The sequence below is a fragment of the Dicentrarchus labrax genome, unplaced genomic scaffold (assembly GCF_905237075.1).
Source record: "Dicentrarchus labrax unplaced genomic scaffold, dlabrax2021, whole genome shotgun sequence".
Lineage (NCBI taxonomy): Eukaryota > Metazoa > Chordata > Actinopteri > Moronidae > Dicentrarchus > Dicentrarchus labrax.
Window position 1 is genome coordinate 18,627,415 of NW_026136720.1, and position 15,032 is coordinate 18,642,446.

Genomic DNA, 15,032 nt, shown 5'->3' on the forward strand with positions numbered 1-15,032 from the left:
CTGGCACACACTGCCAGGCTGGGTGTGGCAATCCTGATGTGGGTGTGTTGTTATGTAATACTCTCCCCCCTTATCTGGAGAGAGTCTAGATAGGATGTGTAGGCACAGTCCCCAAAATATTATACCAATACTCTGGCTAATACAAGAGAGAAATATAATAAGCGCTACACTTATGTTACTATATTAAGACTAAGATAAATGTGGACATGGTCAAAGTATAAACACAATACTAGAGCTGAAACAATTTGTTGGTCCATCATTTAGTTGATAGACAGAAATGGCAATAACTATAATTAATTGCTGAAGTCATATTATTTTGCAAAAATGCAAAAAACAAAACTGACTGGTTCGAGTGTTGGTAAAACAGATTTAAAGAAAAAAAGCAATTCTTTGGTAGTAAACTAAATATTTTGGGGGGTTTTAAATGTTGGTAAGACAAAACAAGGAATTTGTGAAATTCGGCTTTGGAAAATTATGATGTTTACCACGTTTTATAGACCAAACAATCTGTAAATTGAGAAAATCAGATTGGTCATAATGAAAATCATCATTAGATGCCTATACAATTCCGATGATGTGAAATATCATAGGAATTTTTTACAATATTATAGTAACGCGAATTTAGGATACATAGTACACTAAGTACATATTACACTAAATAATTAAATAAACCCTAGATACTCCCGTAGGGATATTGTAGAAGTATTACACAGTACAGGCTTTGAAACAATAAAGTTAGAGTAGTGGTGCTCCAGTTTTTTTTCTAGTTCTTGTTGATAGCACTTCCCAACTACTGCTCCTGCTTTAATTTTTCATGCGGGCCTGCTGAACACAATAACACACCTCCTGCTGCATTTGTGAAATATATTTCAGGCATAATCAATAAGGAATTTCACATTTAGCTTGTTATTTTTATGCACACAGAATTGGAATTAGATCATTAAGCCGCTTAAATGACCAGTGTGTAGGATTTAGTGGCATCTAGAGGTGAAGTTGCAGATTGCAACCATTCAAATACAGCTCAGTCTGCCAAGCATAGGAAAATCTTTGGTCTTAATCCAAGGCCCATCAAGAGCCAGTGTTCTCGTGCTCGTACAGGAACAATTCTTTTTAATCAGCTCCAGCTTTTACAACTGGCTTTGCACATAACACAACTGGTCTTTCTGGCAGCTCATACCAGCATCACACCATCTTGAAATTAGAGCCCACTACTCTGTCCTAACAGCAGTGTGGATGACTCCATCCAGACACACTGGTATGCTAACGAGCTGACATTCAAATCACATTATTTTGGGGAACAGTGTGGTCTGGAAGCCTAATTAACACTGGATGTCTTTTCAGAGTGCTCAGAGTGTATTTTTAGGCAACAAGTTTGTTTTAATGGTCATAGATGAAGAGGTGCTAATGCATAGTGCGTGTTGCATTTCTGATATGTGTGTGAGATATTGCATGTGTGCCGGTTTGTTAATGTAAATAGATGCATACATACTGTGTTATAGTATGCGTGTGCGTTCATGCCTATATGCCAATACAAACTCAAATGGACATTGAGAGGGATCCTTCGCAGGTGGGCGTCATAGTCCCATGTGACTCGTACTGGAATTCAAGGCTGGGTTCTTCTTGTCCCTCCACTGCTCTGTGCCGTGAGTCTGCGGCGGGAAGCGGGAGCGTCTGTGTTCTCTATGGAGTTAACCTCGAATCTGACCACTAAGAAGAAATGGGGTCTAGCTTTGTGTGTGCTCCGCCTGCGCCACAGGGCCCTCCGAAACAGGTAGAAGGGGAAGAAATAGGACAGAACGGGGGGGGAGTGCTGGATTGACAAGGCTAATAGACAAGGTTCAAGACAGGGTGTAAGTTCTCGTTTTAAACTGGATAAGCTAAGTTGCAGGACTATGTTGTGTGTTTTGTCTTAACATTTTATTTAATGAGGTATCCCTTGTTTCCTCCTATGCAAGACTCCTGTAGGGGAGCAAAGACTGAGCAAGAGAATGTGGCAAAGTGGTACTGGATTGACAGGACTAATAGGCTAAATAATGATTTTTATCTAAGCACTGGTCCAAAAATATTTTCGGGTTTCGCCTCACAGGTTGCCCTTCCTTATTGGTGGAGGTTGCTGGGGTGCAGCCTGATAGGAATAGTGGCCTACTCCCAATTATGTTTTTCAGGTTGTTTTACTTCAGTTTTTCGGTAGGATTGTTTGTTTATACATTGATAAGGTCAAGAGCACTGGAACTTTATTTTCTGTCTGAATATTTAATTAGTGTTTTTTATTGTGTGTTATTTATTATTAGTTTATTATTATGTGTTTTATAGCTTCAATGACTAGTCAATTAACTGGCATAAAATCGCCTCAAATTTGCGGATTTTCTGCTTTTCTCAGATTAATGTCATTGTCAACAGAATCTTTTGGGGTTTTGGGCTGTTGGTCAGATATATCAGAAGATGTCATCTTGGACTCATCTTGGAAAATATCATAATGATAGACCAAACGATGTACTAATTAATCAAGAGAATAATTGTTAGCTACAGCACTGAAGTGTTTTGCATCCCTGAATCCTTTGTATCAAATGAATGTGTGAAAAGACAACAGTTGGAAAGCTGTTTATCAAGTGCATTGTGAGGGGGGTTGTTGTTTTGGAGCATATCAAAGGATTTTCTCTCAGAGTTTCTTTTCAGAATGAGGTTATTTGAAAAAAGAACCAGTTCTACCACTCTCATGTTAATGTGTTTCAAGCCTTGTGTTTGCATTTTTTTTTCCTTTTTTTTGCTTTTCTGACACGTGAACAAAAGCCACGGCTTGCAGTTTAGATCCAGCCAAATGTTTCTGTTTGCATACCTGTGGCTGATAAGGTTGAAAACAGCCAATAGGCTTGGATATGTCATACCAGAGAAAGTGTAATGACTGTCGACATCCTCCTTGTTTTGATGTTGAGGTGAATCTCAGGTCAACCTGGAACTCTGAAACACATCAAAACAGCTTTTCAAATTGAACAATCTTGATTTTGCAGGGCATACACCAAAATAAAATATAGTTTGTAGTTCTTTTGCATTGAAATATTATTTACACATTAAAGCACAAAAAAAAACTCAATTTCCGCTCTTCCTTAGATTGACAGACCCATGTTATAGCTTATTGTAGTTCTGAGGCACAGTTATATATATAGATCTCATTAACTGTGACATTGTCTTTGATTGGCAGTGATTAATAGAAATGATTTAGAGCCTGCTTCAGAAAACTAATAACGTTATGTTACTTCAGGAGGATTATTGTTACCTAGCTTGAGATGGGGCCCCTGCTATCAATGAAGCCCCTTGGGAGTGGTGAGCAGGCTGCGGCAGTAGTGCTAATAATTAACGGTCTCAAACCAGCAATCACATGATTTCTCTATGTTGCTTGTAATGACTGTGGATTTGGGCAGATTAAAATATCTTCTCTGAATACATTTCTACCTCAACAAGGTATTTCATTAAATATGATTGACTTTTTTTTTCATAATTCAAGTAAAGCAACATGACAGCTGACATTGGGATTGACGTGGCTTGAGACAGAAGTTCAAAGAAGTTCTGAAGTAAACTCTCAGTAGACTTTTTTTTCACTGCAGACACTGACTTGTCAATGCAGTGTAATTAAAAAAAACTTGTGCTTTCCTTCAGTGACGTCAAAATTACCACCTTTATCTTGGAAACGAGAAATGTTATGATAATTTTTTTAATACATGGGGGCATGCAACTTTCTTTCTTATGTTTATGTTTTGTTTGTCATCATTAAAATACAACATTACCATGAAAATAGCAGTTTTGTTGGAGTTACATAATGCAATAAATTCAGTTTAAAATTCAGCCTAATAGGAACACTTGTTGGCTTCCTGTTGAGAAAGTCCTGATTTGGTCCATGTAGAGCCGAACATGTGCTGAACATGCTTATATCACATGGTGAATAAGAAAAGAGAGTTGATAGGAGCTTTACTGGCTTTTTGTTGTGCTTTTAAGTCTCTGTATTTATGTGTGTCTACAGTATTTCAGAATTTTACATAAATTCACATGGCTTCTTGTGACGCTCTCTCGTTTGCTGTAACTGAGTGTGGGCGGATGTGACTTCCACAGTAACAGGCTTTGTGGCTGGCTGACGTCACTGGAATGTATAAATACAGAATGCAGTGAATGAGTGCACTATAGAGAGAGAGGAGTGCAAAGTGTAAAGTGCATTGCACAATGAAAGATGGAGCAGATACCCATCGGCTCTTTGTGTAAGAAATGTTAGATGTTTCTGCACTGAGCAGGATAAACCCCAAGCGAATGGCTCTTTGTGCAGCAGAGCACAGAAAACACACATGACGCGCACTATAACACATGAATATCACCATGAATATGATTTCTTTGATGTGCATGTATGTTTTTGTGTGTTTGGGGATGTGGATGTTGGTCTTTGTGTGTAGGAAATATGCATGTCCTACTGGGTCTGCAGCCATGTCACTTGACTTCCACTGCCTCAAGGTGTGTGTGTGTGTGTGTGTGTGTGTGTATGTGTGTGTTTGTGTTTTGTGAACACATGCACACATATGCCACCCCACTAGCCATGTAGAGCAGTGCTTCTGTTTTCCAATGCAAATTTTATTCCAAGTCAACTGGTTTTATCACAAGGGGTTTCCATGCAGTCACAGATGGGTGTCTGCCTGCTGCAAGTTCATTTCAGCACACCAACATCTCTATATTTGTGCGTGCTATAGGGGATTGTATGGATTTAGCTCATTAGCCTATGTTGCCTGTCATCTTTAAGTGTGTTTGCATTTGTGCCTCTGTGTATACGCGTACACTATGCATCGTCTATCTACTGTAGAGTTCAGTCAATGCAGCGTAGCGTGTGGTCTCATATCCATCGGCTGCCTGTGGGGAATTTCAGCAACAGTCGATTCAGCCTCTATAGATTGGTGTGGCCTGAACCCTGCGGCACAAGCAGAGTATTTATGTTTTTCTGTGTCTATTAATTAGAAGCTACAGTATTTTTCTTAAACATGGCAAGCTGCACAAAACCCTGCAACATCATTATCATTGTTGTAACAAAATAATGGCCTACATTTCAGATTTTAGCCATTTAGCTGATGCTTTTATCCAGAGTGACATACAGTGTGTGAGGGGATAGCAGTTCATTGTCTCATGTAACAACATCTCGGCTGGATGCATGGCTACTGATGAAACATATATTTATTGCTGTATAATTCATTATGTTATGCGTATTATGTATTTTCTCTGAACTAGCTAGAGTGCCTTGGTTATGAAGCGTCTTTATTGATCCCTGTGAAGGAAATTCAATTGTTACATCAGCTCAGGGAACAAGAGGTTGATGCAGACAGGCTATCCAAATCTGAACATTAAGAATAACTTGAAAATAGAAATTAAAAGAATGATGTATAATGAATAAATAAACTGTATTAGTAGCTAATATAGTAATGATAATCCTTTTTTCATTGATTTGTGCTTTGAGGAACCAGTGAGACTCCACCATCTCTACTGCCTTCTAGTTGTTAATGGTAACATGTAGAATCATTGAGAAAATCGACCTCTAGCTCCTCAGTCTTGCTAGAGGTGCAACTTAATCTCGTTTCACTGTTTGATTAATCTTTACATAAGACCTTATTACCCTTTTGCGTTGCTCTTTCTGATGCATCTGGTGATGGAGGAGTCATCAGAGGACACTTGGAGGTAGCAACAGACCCACATTCCAAACCTATAGTACACAACAACAACAACAACAACAACAACATTCCAGTGCAACTTGGCTGCTCATTTTGTGGCGTTCCTGCATTGTTGAGAGGTTCTCGCCAAGCTTGATGGGCTGGATTGGGTTGAAAGCACTGGAGAAGGGTGGAACCCTCCACTGCTTCTTGGCCTCTCTACGTGGCAGTAAGCTCCATGCAGCATAGCATAATGGTGTCCTCCACACCTTTGGTGCCCAACTGCAGAATATACAGACCCCCTATGTTTTACAGCCTCTTCCTGCTTTGTGAGGTCTGTGTTACTGGTCTTTAATCACTTTAACAGGAGCGCTGGTGTGGAAGTTCTAGACTATTGCAGCAGCCCCATTTCACATTCATAGTGTGGGACTATAGCATTGAACCTTATGATAATGTACTGCATTCATAGATGGTGATGGTATGGCATGAAACAGGATCCTGCAGAACCGTAATGTACAACTAGAGGTTATGTGGGGGGGTTATGTTATGCCAGTGACGGAAGGCTGCATCCTGAAAATAGCTATGAGATCTCAGTTCTTCACACAGACAGATACTCTGGAGGAGAGGAGAGGAGAGAATGAGTCAGCTGTCCTACCGACACGGGCCAAGACGGAGAGACAGAGAGAATGAAAGATTAACGATGAATCAATCAGAGGTAGAGACACCACCATTGGAATGGTTAAGCAGAGCTGAAGGACACCCGCAGTCTGAAACCCACGCCTTAACATTGAGAGTGGAGGATAATGCTCCTGTTGCTAAGGAATACCTGTTACCTTGGTGATAACGAGACATGTTTAAGGATGAGTCATCAAGTTTGAACTCGAGAGCGGTCAACTGTTCTACACGGCTTCCCAGTGGTCAGAGAGGTGTTAGCAACACTGTGTGACTTTCTTTGTCATTAACAGCAGGATACATCATTGATGTCAAGACTCGGAAGGAATGCAGATTAAAATATTGGATCCAATTAATCAAACGATAGGAGAGAAAGTAAAAAACTGCTATTAATATTTTTCTTGTCCTATCTAAAAGATTCAAGGAACAGAAGAAAAAAAATTGTAATTTCAAATAATCTTTGCAATGAGAAAATGGGTTCAAGATGCATGGTAATAATGCATTTTTATAATTGTGTGTTGCGATGCTGCATGTATTTCGTCTTGACTTTAGCAGGAAGAACACCAGACTGACACAATGTTCAAATAAACTCCCTATAGTAATTCACTTTCATGTCTTTTCACTGATGTTTTCAAGATAAAGTTGTGGAATTCTCTTAACTGGTTCAGTTACTGATTTGTTGTGGATGGAGGACTCGCCACACAAGCAGCAAAAACAAGCCAAAGATACGTGTGGACTGGAGAAACTGACTCAAATATAAAAGGTGTGCAGACATTTGAGAAGTCACAAACTTCCTCTTACAACAGTAGACACTGATTATATTCTGTCTTTACCTATCATATTCTATCCAGTGAAACATTTTGACACAGATATTTCTCTAGCTTCTGTACCTTAAAAAACACTGGGAGTGCTCTCTATCTGAAAATTCATATCAATGCATTTAAAGACCCAGTTTCACAGTGATGGAATTTAACATGAGAATAGCTTATGAAATATGTTGATTTATACCTTTCATAACTTGTGAAAGCTGTAGCCTAAGCTTAAAATAGCTTATTTTCTGTATCATATACCTCCTTATTCGTTAAAAAAAACAATTAAAAGACATGTGAGCGGGCGACATGGTTGCACCAGGTAACATGTTTCTTAATTACAATGAACATGGCCGCTGGTTTGTTTTGAGTTGATTCCACATACGCCATCCTAAGTACTCATTAGAGAACCAAATCGTGGCTGAAAATAGTCCTTAACAAAAACAAAAGTCTCCTGATTGAGAAATGTTTGACAACATGATACAGTGTCTTCATTATGCCTTTAAAAAAGATTTGTGTCTTCAGTAGGAACAAAATATGCTTGGGGGTGAGAGACTGGGAAGTCAGACAGTATTTAGAGATGAACTAACACATTGTTGTTTTTGGTCTTGGGATTTGTTGACATTACCAAAAATAAACAATATCAAGCCTTATCCTTTAAACCTGTAAATACTGATTGTTGTATTATTGTATTATATTCTGGATTTTTTAAGCTCATACTGCTATCAATATTTTTAAAAATCTGATGACAATATATTGGCCAATAATAAAAAACTTCAACAAACAATCTTGATATGGATCCCTTACATTTGACTTTGCAAAGAACTGTGACCAAGGTATATACTATATGGGATATCTTACGGTGTAAACATCTACTTGTCAGTCCTCTCTGTCAGCAGTTTACCGCAACAAAGCTGTTCAGACATGATTACAGTGAGGAATGTCATGGTAGGAAAAATTGCTTTTTATGATTTGTGAAGAATCCAGTGGCATTCCAGTTTCCATCTCCTCCCTGTGGTTTTCATCAAATGAAATAATTTTACACACGTTTGCTTGTTTCAGTATTCTCCACATCCCACCAGCACAACATAGCATTTTCACTGCAATCATGATGAGCTTCTGCAGACTGCATGACAGGACTGGTTTAAAGGTGGGAATGATGGAACATTGCTCTCTGCTGACTAGCAACAAGACAACCCTTTCAAGTAGACGCCTTTGAACTAATCATATGGTACTGTACATTAATAGTTGTATGCAGGAAGACACATTTCTTCTTTTGTAGTTCTTTTGTGTGCTAATTTGCTAATTGTGTGCTAAATATAAACCATGTCGGATGCGGAAAAACATTCTGGGCTGATGAAAAATGTAGCACTGGGGCTACAGATGCCATTGTGGGGCGTGAGAGTTGAGCGGCTGAGACTGAAAACGGGCAGATTGTGTGTTCAGATCTGTGCACATCACACTTACACTTAGATTGGTTAGATCGTAAGAAGCAGTCTGGGCATGTCCACACACATAACAAGATGTTGGAGGCACATTCATTCACAGTAGAAGGTTATAGGCTGAGGGACTCCTGTCTCAACCTGTGCTTTACACATGTACTGGAACAGTCCTAGCAGCTTCTAAATAGGGTTTTACTAATATAGTTTGTGTATGAAAGAACATTTTTCATTAGAAAAAGCATTTAATGTTTGTATTTTAAACATGCATCACTGCAGGAGTGGACAGTGCCTTTCCCAGCAACACTTACTCACACACTCCAGTATATGAACAGAAAAATACTTACACAATACACATCCATCAGGACATTCCTGATAGTTCATATTTGTTTCTCCAACATTCCCCCGAGACAAGTGATCACACACATACACAAACACACACAGCTGAAACATTACAGTGTTTATGCCAGCTTAATAATCAGCACAGCTCTTCCATTATACCCACTTTAAGTTAGGACTGGGTTCATTTTGTCCTACCAGTGGTTAAACAAGTGACTGGTGTGCCGGCGATGAGGAAAATGACAGTGATTATCTGTTAGAGTCATGGTCACAAACATGTATGGAACTGTGGCACACACATTCACAAAAATATAATAAAATAAATAAATAGTAAGGCACCAGGCTCATAAATACAAAGACTTGGGGCAGCCTGGTAGCTAACATGTACCAAGGCTGAGTGCCTTTGCTGCATGTCATCCCTCTGTCCTGTCATTCTTCTGCTGTCCTGTCCAATAAAGGCAAAAAATGCCCCCCAAAAACAGAAGAAAAAAACGCATATCTATTGTTTTTGGCTTTTAATTTTGAAAAATCTAGATCAGATTAGTAAAATTGTATGATCAGTGAATTTGATTCAGACAGATTTAAAGAAAAAAAAAACATTTGCAGTACAAACACTGTGAGACAAAGAAAGCCTTTCAGATGTTGTATGGGTCCTCTCTTCTATCTTTTGTTCTGATTGTGGTCTTCCTGATCCACTTTCTGGTCCACTTTCAGATTGGTGTGGTACAGTGCCTGAGTGAAAGAATGAATTAATACAGCATTAGGAATACAGCAAGATACTCTCTGGCTCCATGCGGTGACTTGCATCTTAAAAAAGGATTTGTTTACTTTACACAAACAAAAGCAGGGGAAAAAACACCCAAATCATCTTAATTTCTGTTTACACAAATGCCACACTGTATGCGTTAAGGTAATGACCTTAGTTCTCTGTTGTGTTTTGGTGTTTCAAAGATGAGCTTGTTGTCAGCCTCCTGTTTGTTGCTGCTTGTGTTTTCCACTTGCTCAGCACTAATGCTCTTTCCACTACCTGTTTTTCAGTGTAATTTAAGGTGGAATGATGTACAGTATGTCTCAGTGCGGATTGAACTGTGTTGATAAAAACACACACCAACATGCGATCTGTGTGTTAGACTGTATGAAGGTTTTGTGTGTCAAACGTATAGAGATTCGAAATGAGGCAAATCTTGCTTTAGTGCTCTTTGCTTTGTATGTTTTCCTCCCTGATCGTGTCCATTCTATTATTGCTTTCTCCGCCTGTCTCTCTCTTCTGCCTCTTTCTCTGTTTTTCTCTATTTGTGTTTGTTTTGTTCTGACTGGTCTCTCTGCTCATCAGCCTACAGTATACTACTCTCTGCCTTTCCGCCTCTCTGTTTTTCGGTCTCTGCTTGCGGTTGCCTGTCTGTCTCTCTGTCTCTCTATACTGTATTTGTCTCACTGCTTCTTTTTATCCATCCACTGAATGTTTTCTTTTTCAATATTTCTCTTACGTGTTTCTCACTCTATATCATTCTGACTCTCTGTTTTTGCCTGTATATTTCTGTCTGTTGACCTCTTTCTGTTTACGCCTGTCTCTACACTTCTCTCTATATTTGACCTTGCATTGCTTTCGCTTTCGCCTTCTGCCCACCTCTCTGATTCTGAGTATTCCTCTGCCTTGTTTCTCTTCATGTCTACCTCTTTCTGCGTTCTGTCTGTTCACCCACTCAATTTGTCTTTATTCTGTCACCATCCTTCCTCTGCGTCCGTCTTTCAGGCTGTGGCGTCTTTGCTATCTTAATGTTTTTTGCTGCTCGGCTCGCGTCCAGAAAGTTATGTGGGGGGGGCTAAGTGTTCGTACAGCCAATGGCAAGATGAGCTGTATAAAAGCACTGAGCTAATAGATGTGATGTATGACTCCGTACGTGACTGCTTTGGTAAAGAACCGGCCTCCTACTGCAAGGACACAGCCCTCTACTGCGTGTGTGTGTGTCAGTTGTAAAATAGCAATGAAATCTCAATGCCAAGTTATCTTCTGTACTTCCCTGCTGCATTGGAAGAACCATAGCTGATGTGTGTGTGTGTGTGTGTGTGTGTGTGTGTGTGTGTGTGATTTGGCCTTGCCATCACGTTAACGCTTTGTGTCCTGGATCACCCCCCCCTCGCTCTGCAGTTGCCATGGCAACGCACCAAGAGGCTCCATCATGTGTCTGTGCCTGTGACCGCAATTTTATAACCGCTCACAAGCGCTGGCTTTGTGTGTTTGTGTGTTTATATATTTTCTCCTTTTAATTTTGCTTTTGATCATGCTGCCGGTGCTTCGAGGTGACACTGAATAAGAAGCCTCTGTCGAGCTCTCTCAGGCTCGGATACAGAGACATCTTTTAAACAGCAAGTTGTCTTGAATATTGGATTTAGTTGTGATAAGCAAACGTTGGGTTGATTGAAAATGTCAGCCTTTTCTCTAGTGTTGATGAATCTGAGAGCTTTGTCACACGTTTTATAAAAGTTCACATATTAGGCTTGTGATTGGAGAGCTTATCTGACAGAGACGCTTAGACGAAATGTGCAAGTGCCCCTCAGTCAAAGTAACTCTATTTTCCTATGACAATAAATGTGGACAAAGTTGTTAGTGAAGCCACACAGTGGATACTGTAGGTGCAGCATATAGAGGCAGAGATTAGTGTTGAGTACTCTAAAGAAGGGGTTCCCCACCTTGTGCTTGTGACTCTTTGAAACGAATGTCTACAGCTTGCATACTGTGCATCTAGGAAGGAGGCCATAAAAGGTAAAATTATCCAGCATTTCGCAAGACAAAAAAGCAAAGATTAGAGGAATGTCCTTTATATTTTGCATAACAAAAATGTCTTTTCTGAGCCCTCAGATTGAGCCTGGGGTGTCCCAACCCTCAGGTCCTAAAGGACAAATAAATAGTAATTGACAGAGGGCTATTTAGACCTAAATAGATTACATGCATGACATCTGGTAGGACTTTTGACGTAATATCTGAAAAGCACCATCGTTTGCAATGTCCTGACACAAATAGCACCGTGGAGTAGAAGTTTGGTGAAACAGCCCAAAACAGAAACGTTACAGGCATGTTCCCAAAATCTCCACAAATAGCCATGTGTGCCATGGCACCATCCTAAAACAAAACCCTGAACCCCCTGCCTGATCAATCATTGTAAGTCGCTCTGCATAAGAGTGCCAGCTAAATGCTCCAAAAGTAGCCAGGCTTGGAAAAGAAGGCAGCCTGTGCTCTGCAGCCTATTTTATGTTGTCCCTCTCATGGGCTCAGTTCCATTTTAGACCAGCAAAAGGAAGTGGAGCAAGGCTGTTGACTTATCTATCTATCTATCTATCTATCTATCTATCTATCTATCTATCTATCTATCTATCTATCTATCTATCTATCTATCTATCTACCTACCTATCTATCTATCTGAATACCTCAGACAACATTATTGTTTTTACATAATACAAAAGTTGTTTTTCTGTCGGATTTTGGACGGTATCCATTTTTTCTGCTGATTCATGTCTGAGGTGGTGGGTGGGTGTCAGTTCAACTTGACTGTCTGAGCTCAAAACGATATCAGCCCATCAACCAGTTATGTTTTAACATAACAGTGACAAAAAGTTTCTTTGAGTTTTTCTAGCTTAATTTTGAATACTTTTACAAAGACTATAATGCAGGAAAAATATCCATTGTGTTTGGGTTTGAGTCTGCAGAAGTGGTTGTAGAGGTAACAAGCTCTTCGCTTTGTATGCTTTTTGCAAAATCTTAAGGACTTTATGCACTTCTTACTCATGAATTGTTGATTTTAGAATAATATCAGAAATGTAGAAAGCACTTGCCGTGCACCAAAAACCTCAGCACTGCACCAACCTAAAACTAATAGATATTTATTAAAGCATGTTCTTTAGGTGGGCTTGGTCTTCCACTTGCAAAAATGTTTTAATAAATATAACTCTGCAGGGTTTTATTGTTGTGCAGCTGGCCCCTCATTCGTTTCTGATTGTTTTTTTTTACCAGAGCTGTATTATATTGGAGAGAAGATGACTTCTGATGATTTTATTGTCTTGCAAAATCCAAAAAATGTCCCTGATGTCCTTGTTTGTGAACTTTCTGTTTGTGATTAAATATGAGTTTCTGTAGATGCCGCCTCATTCTTTATTTGTTTATTCATTATTTGTTTAACAACACTGATGGTCATTCCAAATGCAGTTCTTCTTTTATTTGTTCCAAACACAAACATGCAACATGTCACTTCCTGAGCTTCTCTGCAGTAAAGACCTGTCTGTGTTCAGAACAGCAAATGTAAAAGCTTTCATGAATCACTGTTGAATGGTGGCAGTTTGCAACAAGTTATTTTGATATTAGTCATCGGCACTTAAAGCTAAGTCTACAGCTGCACTTGCTGTGAGTCACATCTAGAAATAATAAAAAAAAAAGAGTGTACAGTGTTCAGACTGGGATGTGGATTTCCAGTCGAAGGTAACCCGGTAGATTACGTACCTAAGGCTAACCTTCATCCCACTTTTGTGTTTACAGGCCTGAGACCCAGCAGAAAGCCCCGTTGAGTGCCCCTCCTCCCCCGCCACCCCCTCCGCCTCCCCCTGAACCGGCAGGGCCCCCGGAGCCGGAGGAGGAGATCCTGGGCTCCGACGATGAGGAGCAGGAGGACCCCGCAGACTACTGCAAAGGTCATACAGACCCACACACACTAAAGTCTGCCTATCCCAGGCCAGTCCATTCCTTGCACATGTGTCGTTCAGAGCTCAACAGGGGCTTCCCGGTGTCCTTTCTCTGCCTCTGTCTGCAATTCTTTCCCTCTTTTCTCCCTCCATCCTGATGGGATTTGCAGCAGTGTCATTCTATCCATCAGTGTGACACGTGTGGTAGTTGTTGTCGTTTCAAGGTTGTTTGGTCGTTGCCAGAAAGGAGCGCCAGTTTAGTTTCCTGCAGTGGCTCGCGATGCCAAAGGCTTTCTGCTTTCTGCTAAGAGGTTCATTCTCATTACACGGCTCTGTTTGAAAATGCTACACCCCTTTGGTAAACACTGTAGAGCATTACACTTAGCGATAGCTGAAGGAAAAGGTAGTGCAGTGTGTTTAAAACTTTATTTAGCTTTTATTCTAAATATACCATGATGTCTTTTAGTCATATACTATATTACATCATAAAGATTCATTTGGAAAACTTTTGATATCTCTTTGTTTTGGAAGAAGCACAGCCAAACTGTCTGATCTCACTTCAGTGATATGAAAGATTAAAAGAAAAGACAAAACATCACATCTCTGTTTTTTGGCTTCTATCATTGGCTTATAAAAACCAACAACTTGTTATTATGCTCATAAAGCCCTTTATGTGTTAGCTCTTTTGTTTGTTTATTTATGAACATTTTAAGGACTTTAAAACCCTTATAATGCATGTTTTAACCCTGTTGGGATAAGTACATAAATAGGTTTATTATTATGAGCAGTAGTAGTAGTCTTTGTAGTGTTATGTGTACACATTGAGGCTAACCTATCCTGTTCCGCCTTGCTCTGTACTGTTTTATTTAAAATTACATTACATTATACACAGGTTTATGTTCAATAAAATACATGGACAACAAGTGTAACCCTGGCAAGCGAGACGTTGCTCTCTGCCAGCTGGTAGTGTCATTGTAGCAAGAACAAACAGGATTTTGATGTCTCATTTAGCTTAACATATGCAGATCCAGGTTGAAGTTTTACAGACAATTACTGAATAATTTTTTATTTCACCTCTTAACAAACGCCTCCTTTTTGTACACAAGCCCAAAAATGACAAACACTAAATAAGATGGTTATTGTTCTTGAGCCCCTTTGATTACAATCATGATCCTGGTCTTTCCTGAATGGTAACTTTTTGGAGTTTAATATAGTAAGTAAGTGATATTGAACCAGATTTACTGATACACATACAAAGTTAGAGTTAATGCTAGTTAGTGAATTTTTATGTTATGTTTTGTTTGCACTCCTGTTACAAAATAAGCAACTGTTGTCGCAGTGATACCGATTTCTTTAAAGAGTTTATACCGATACTGATCTGTAAATTAATCTACATATAAATTATTGATGAAAAGCAACAAATCTTCACA

General features: G+C 39.4%; 1 protein-coding gene across 1 annotated transcript in view; it reads left to right on the forward strand.

Moving 5' to 3' along the window:
* The window catches only part of srpk2 (SRSF protein kinase 2), a 66,150-nt gene that overhangs the window by 30,895 nt on the left and 20,223 nt on the right, over positions 1-15,032 (forward strand). Inside the window, exon 3 of the mRNA XM_051381419.1 lies at positions 13,460-13,611. Coding sequence (XP_051237379.1) covers positions 13,460-13,611 — 152 coding nt within the window. The remainder of the gene's footprint in view (positions 1-13,459; positions 13,612-15,032) is intronic.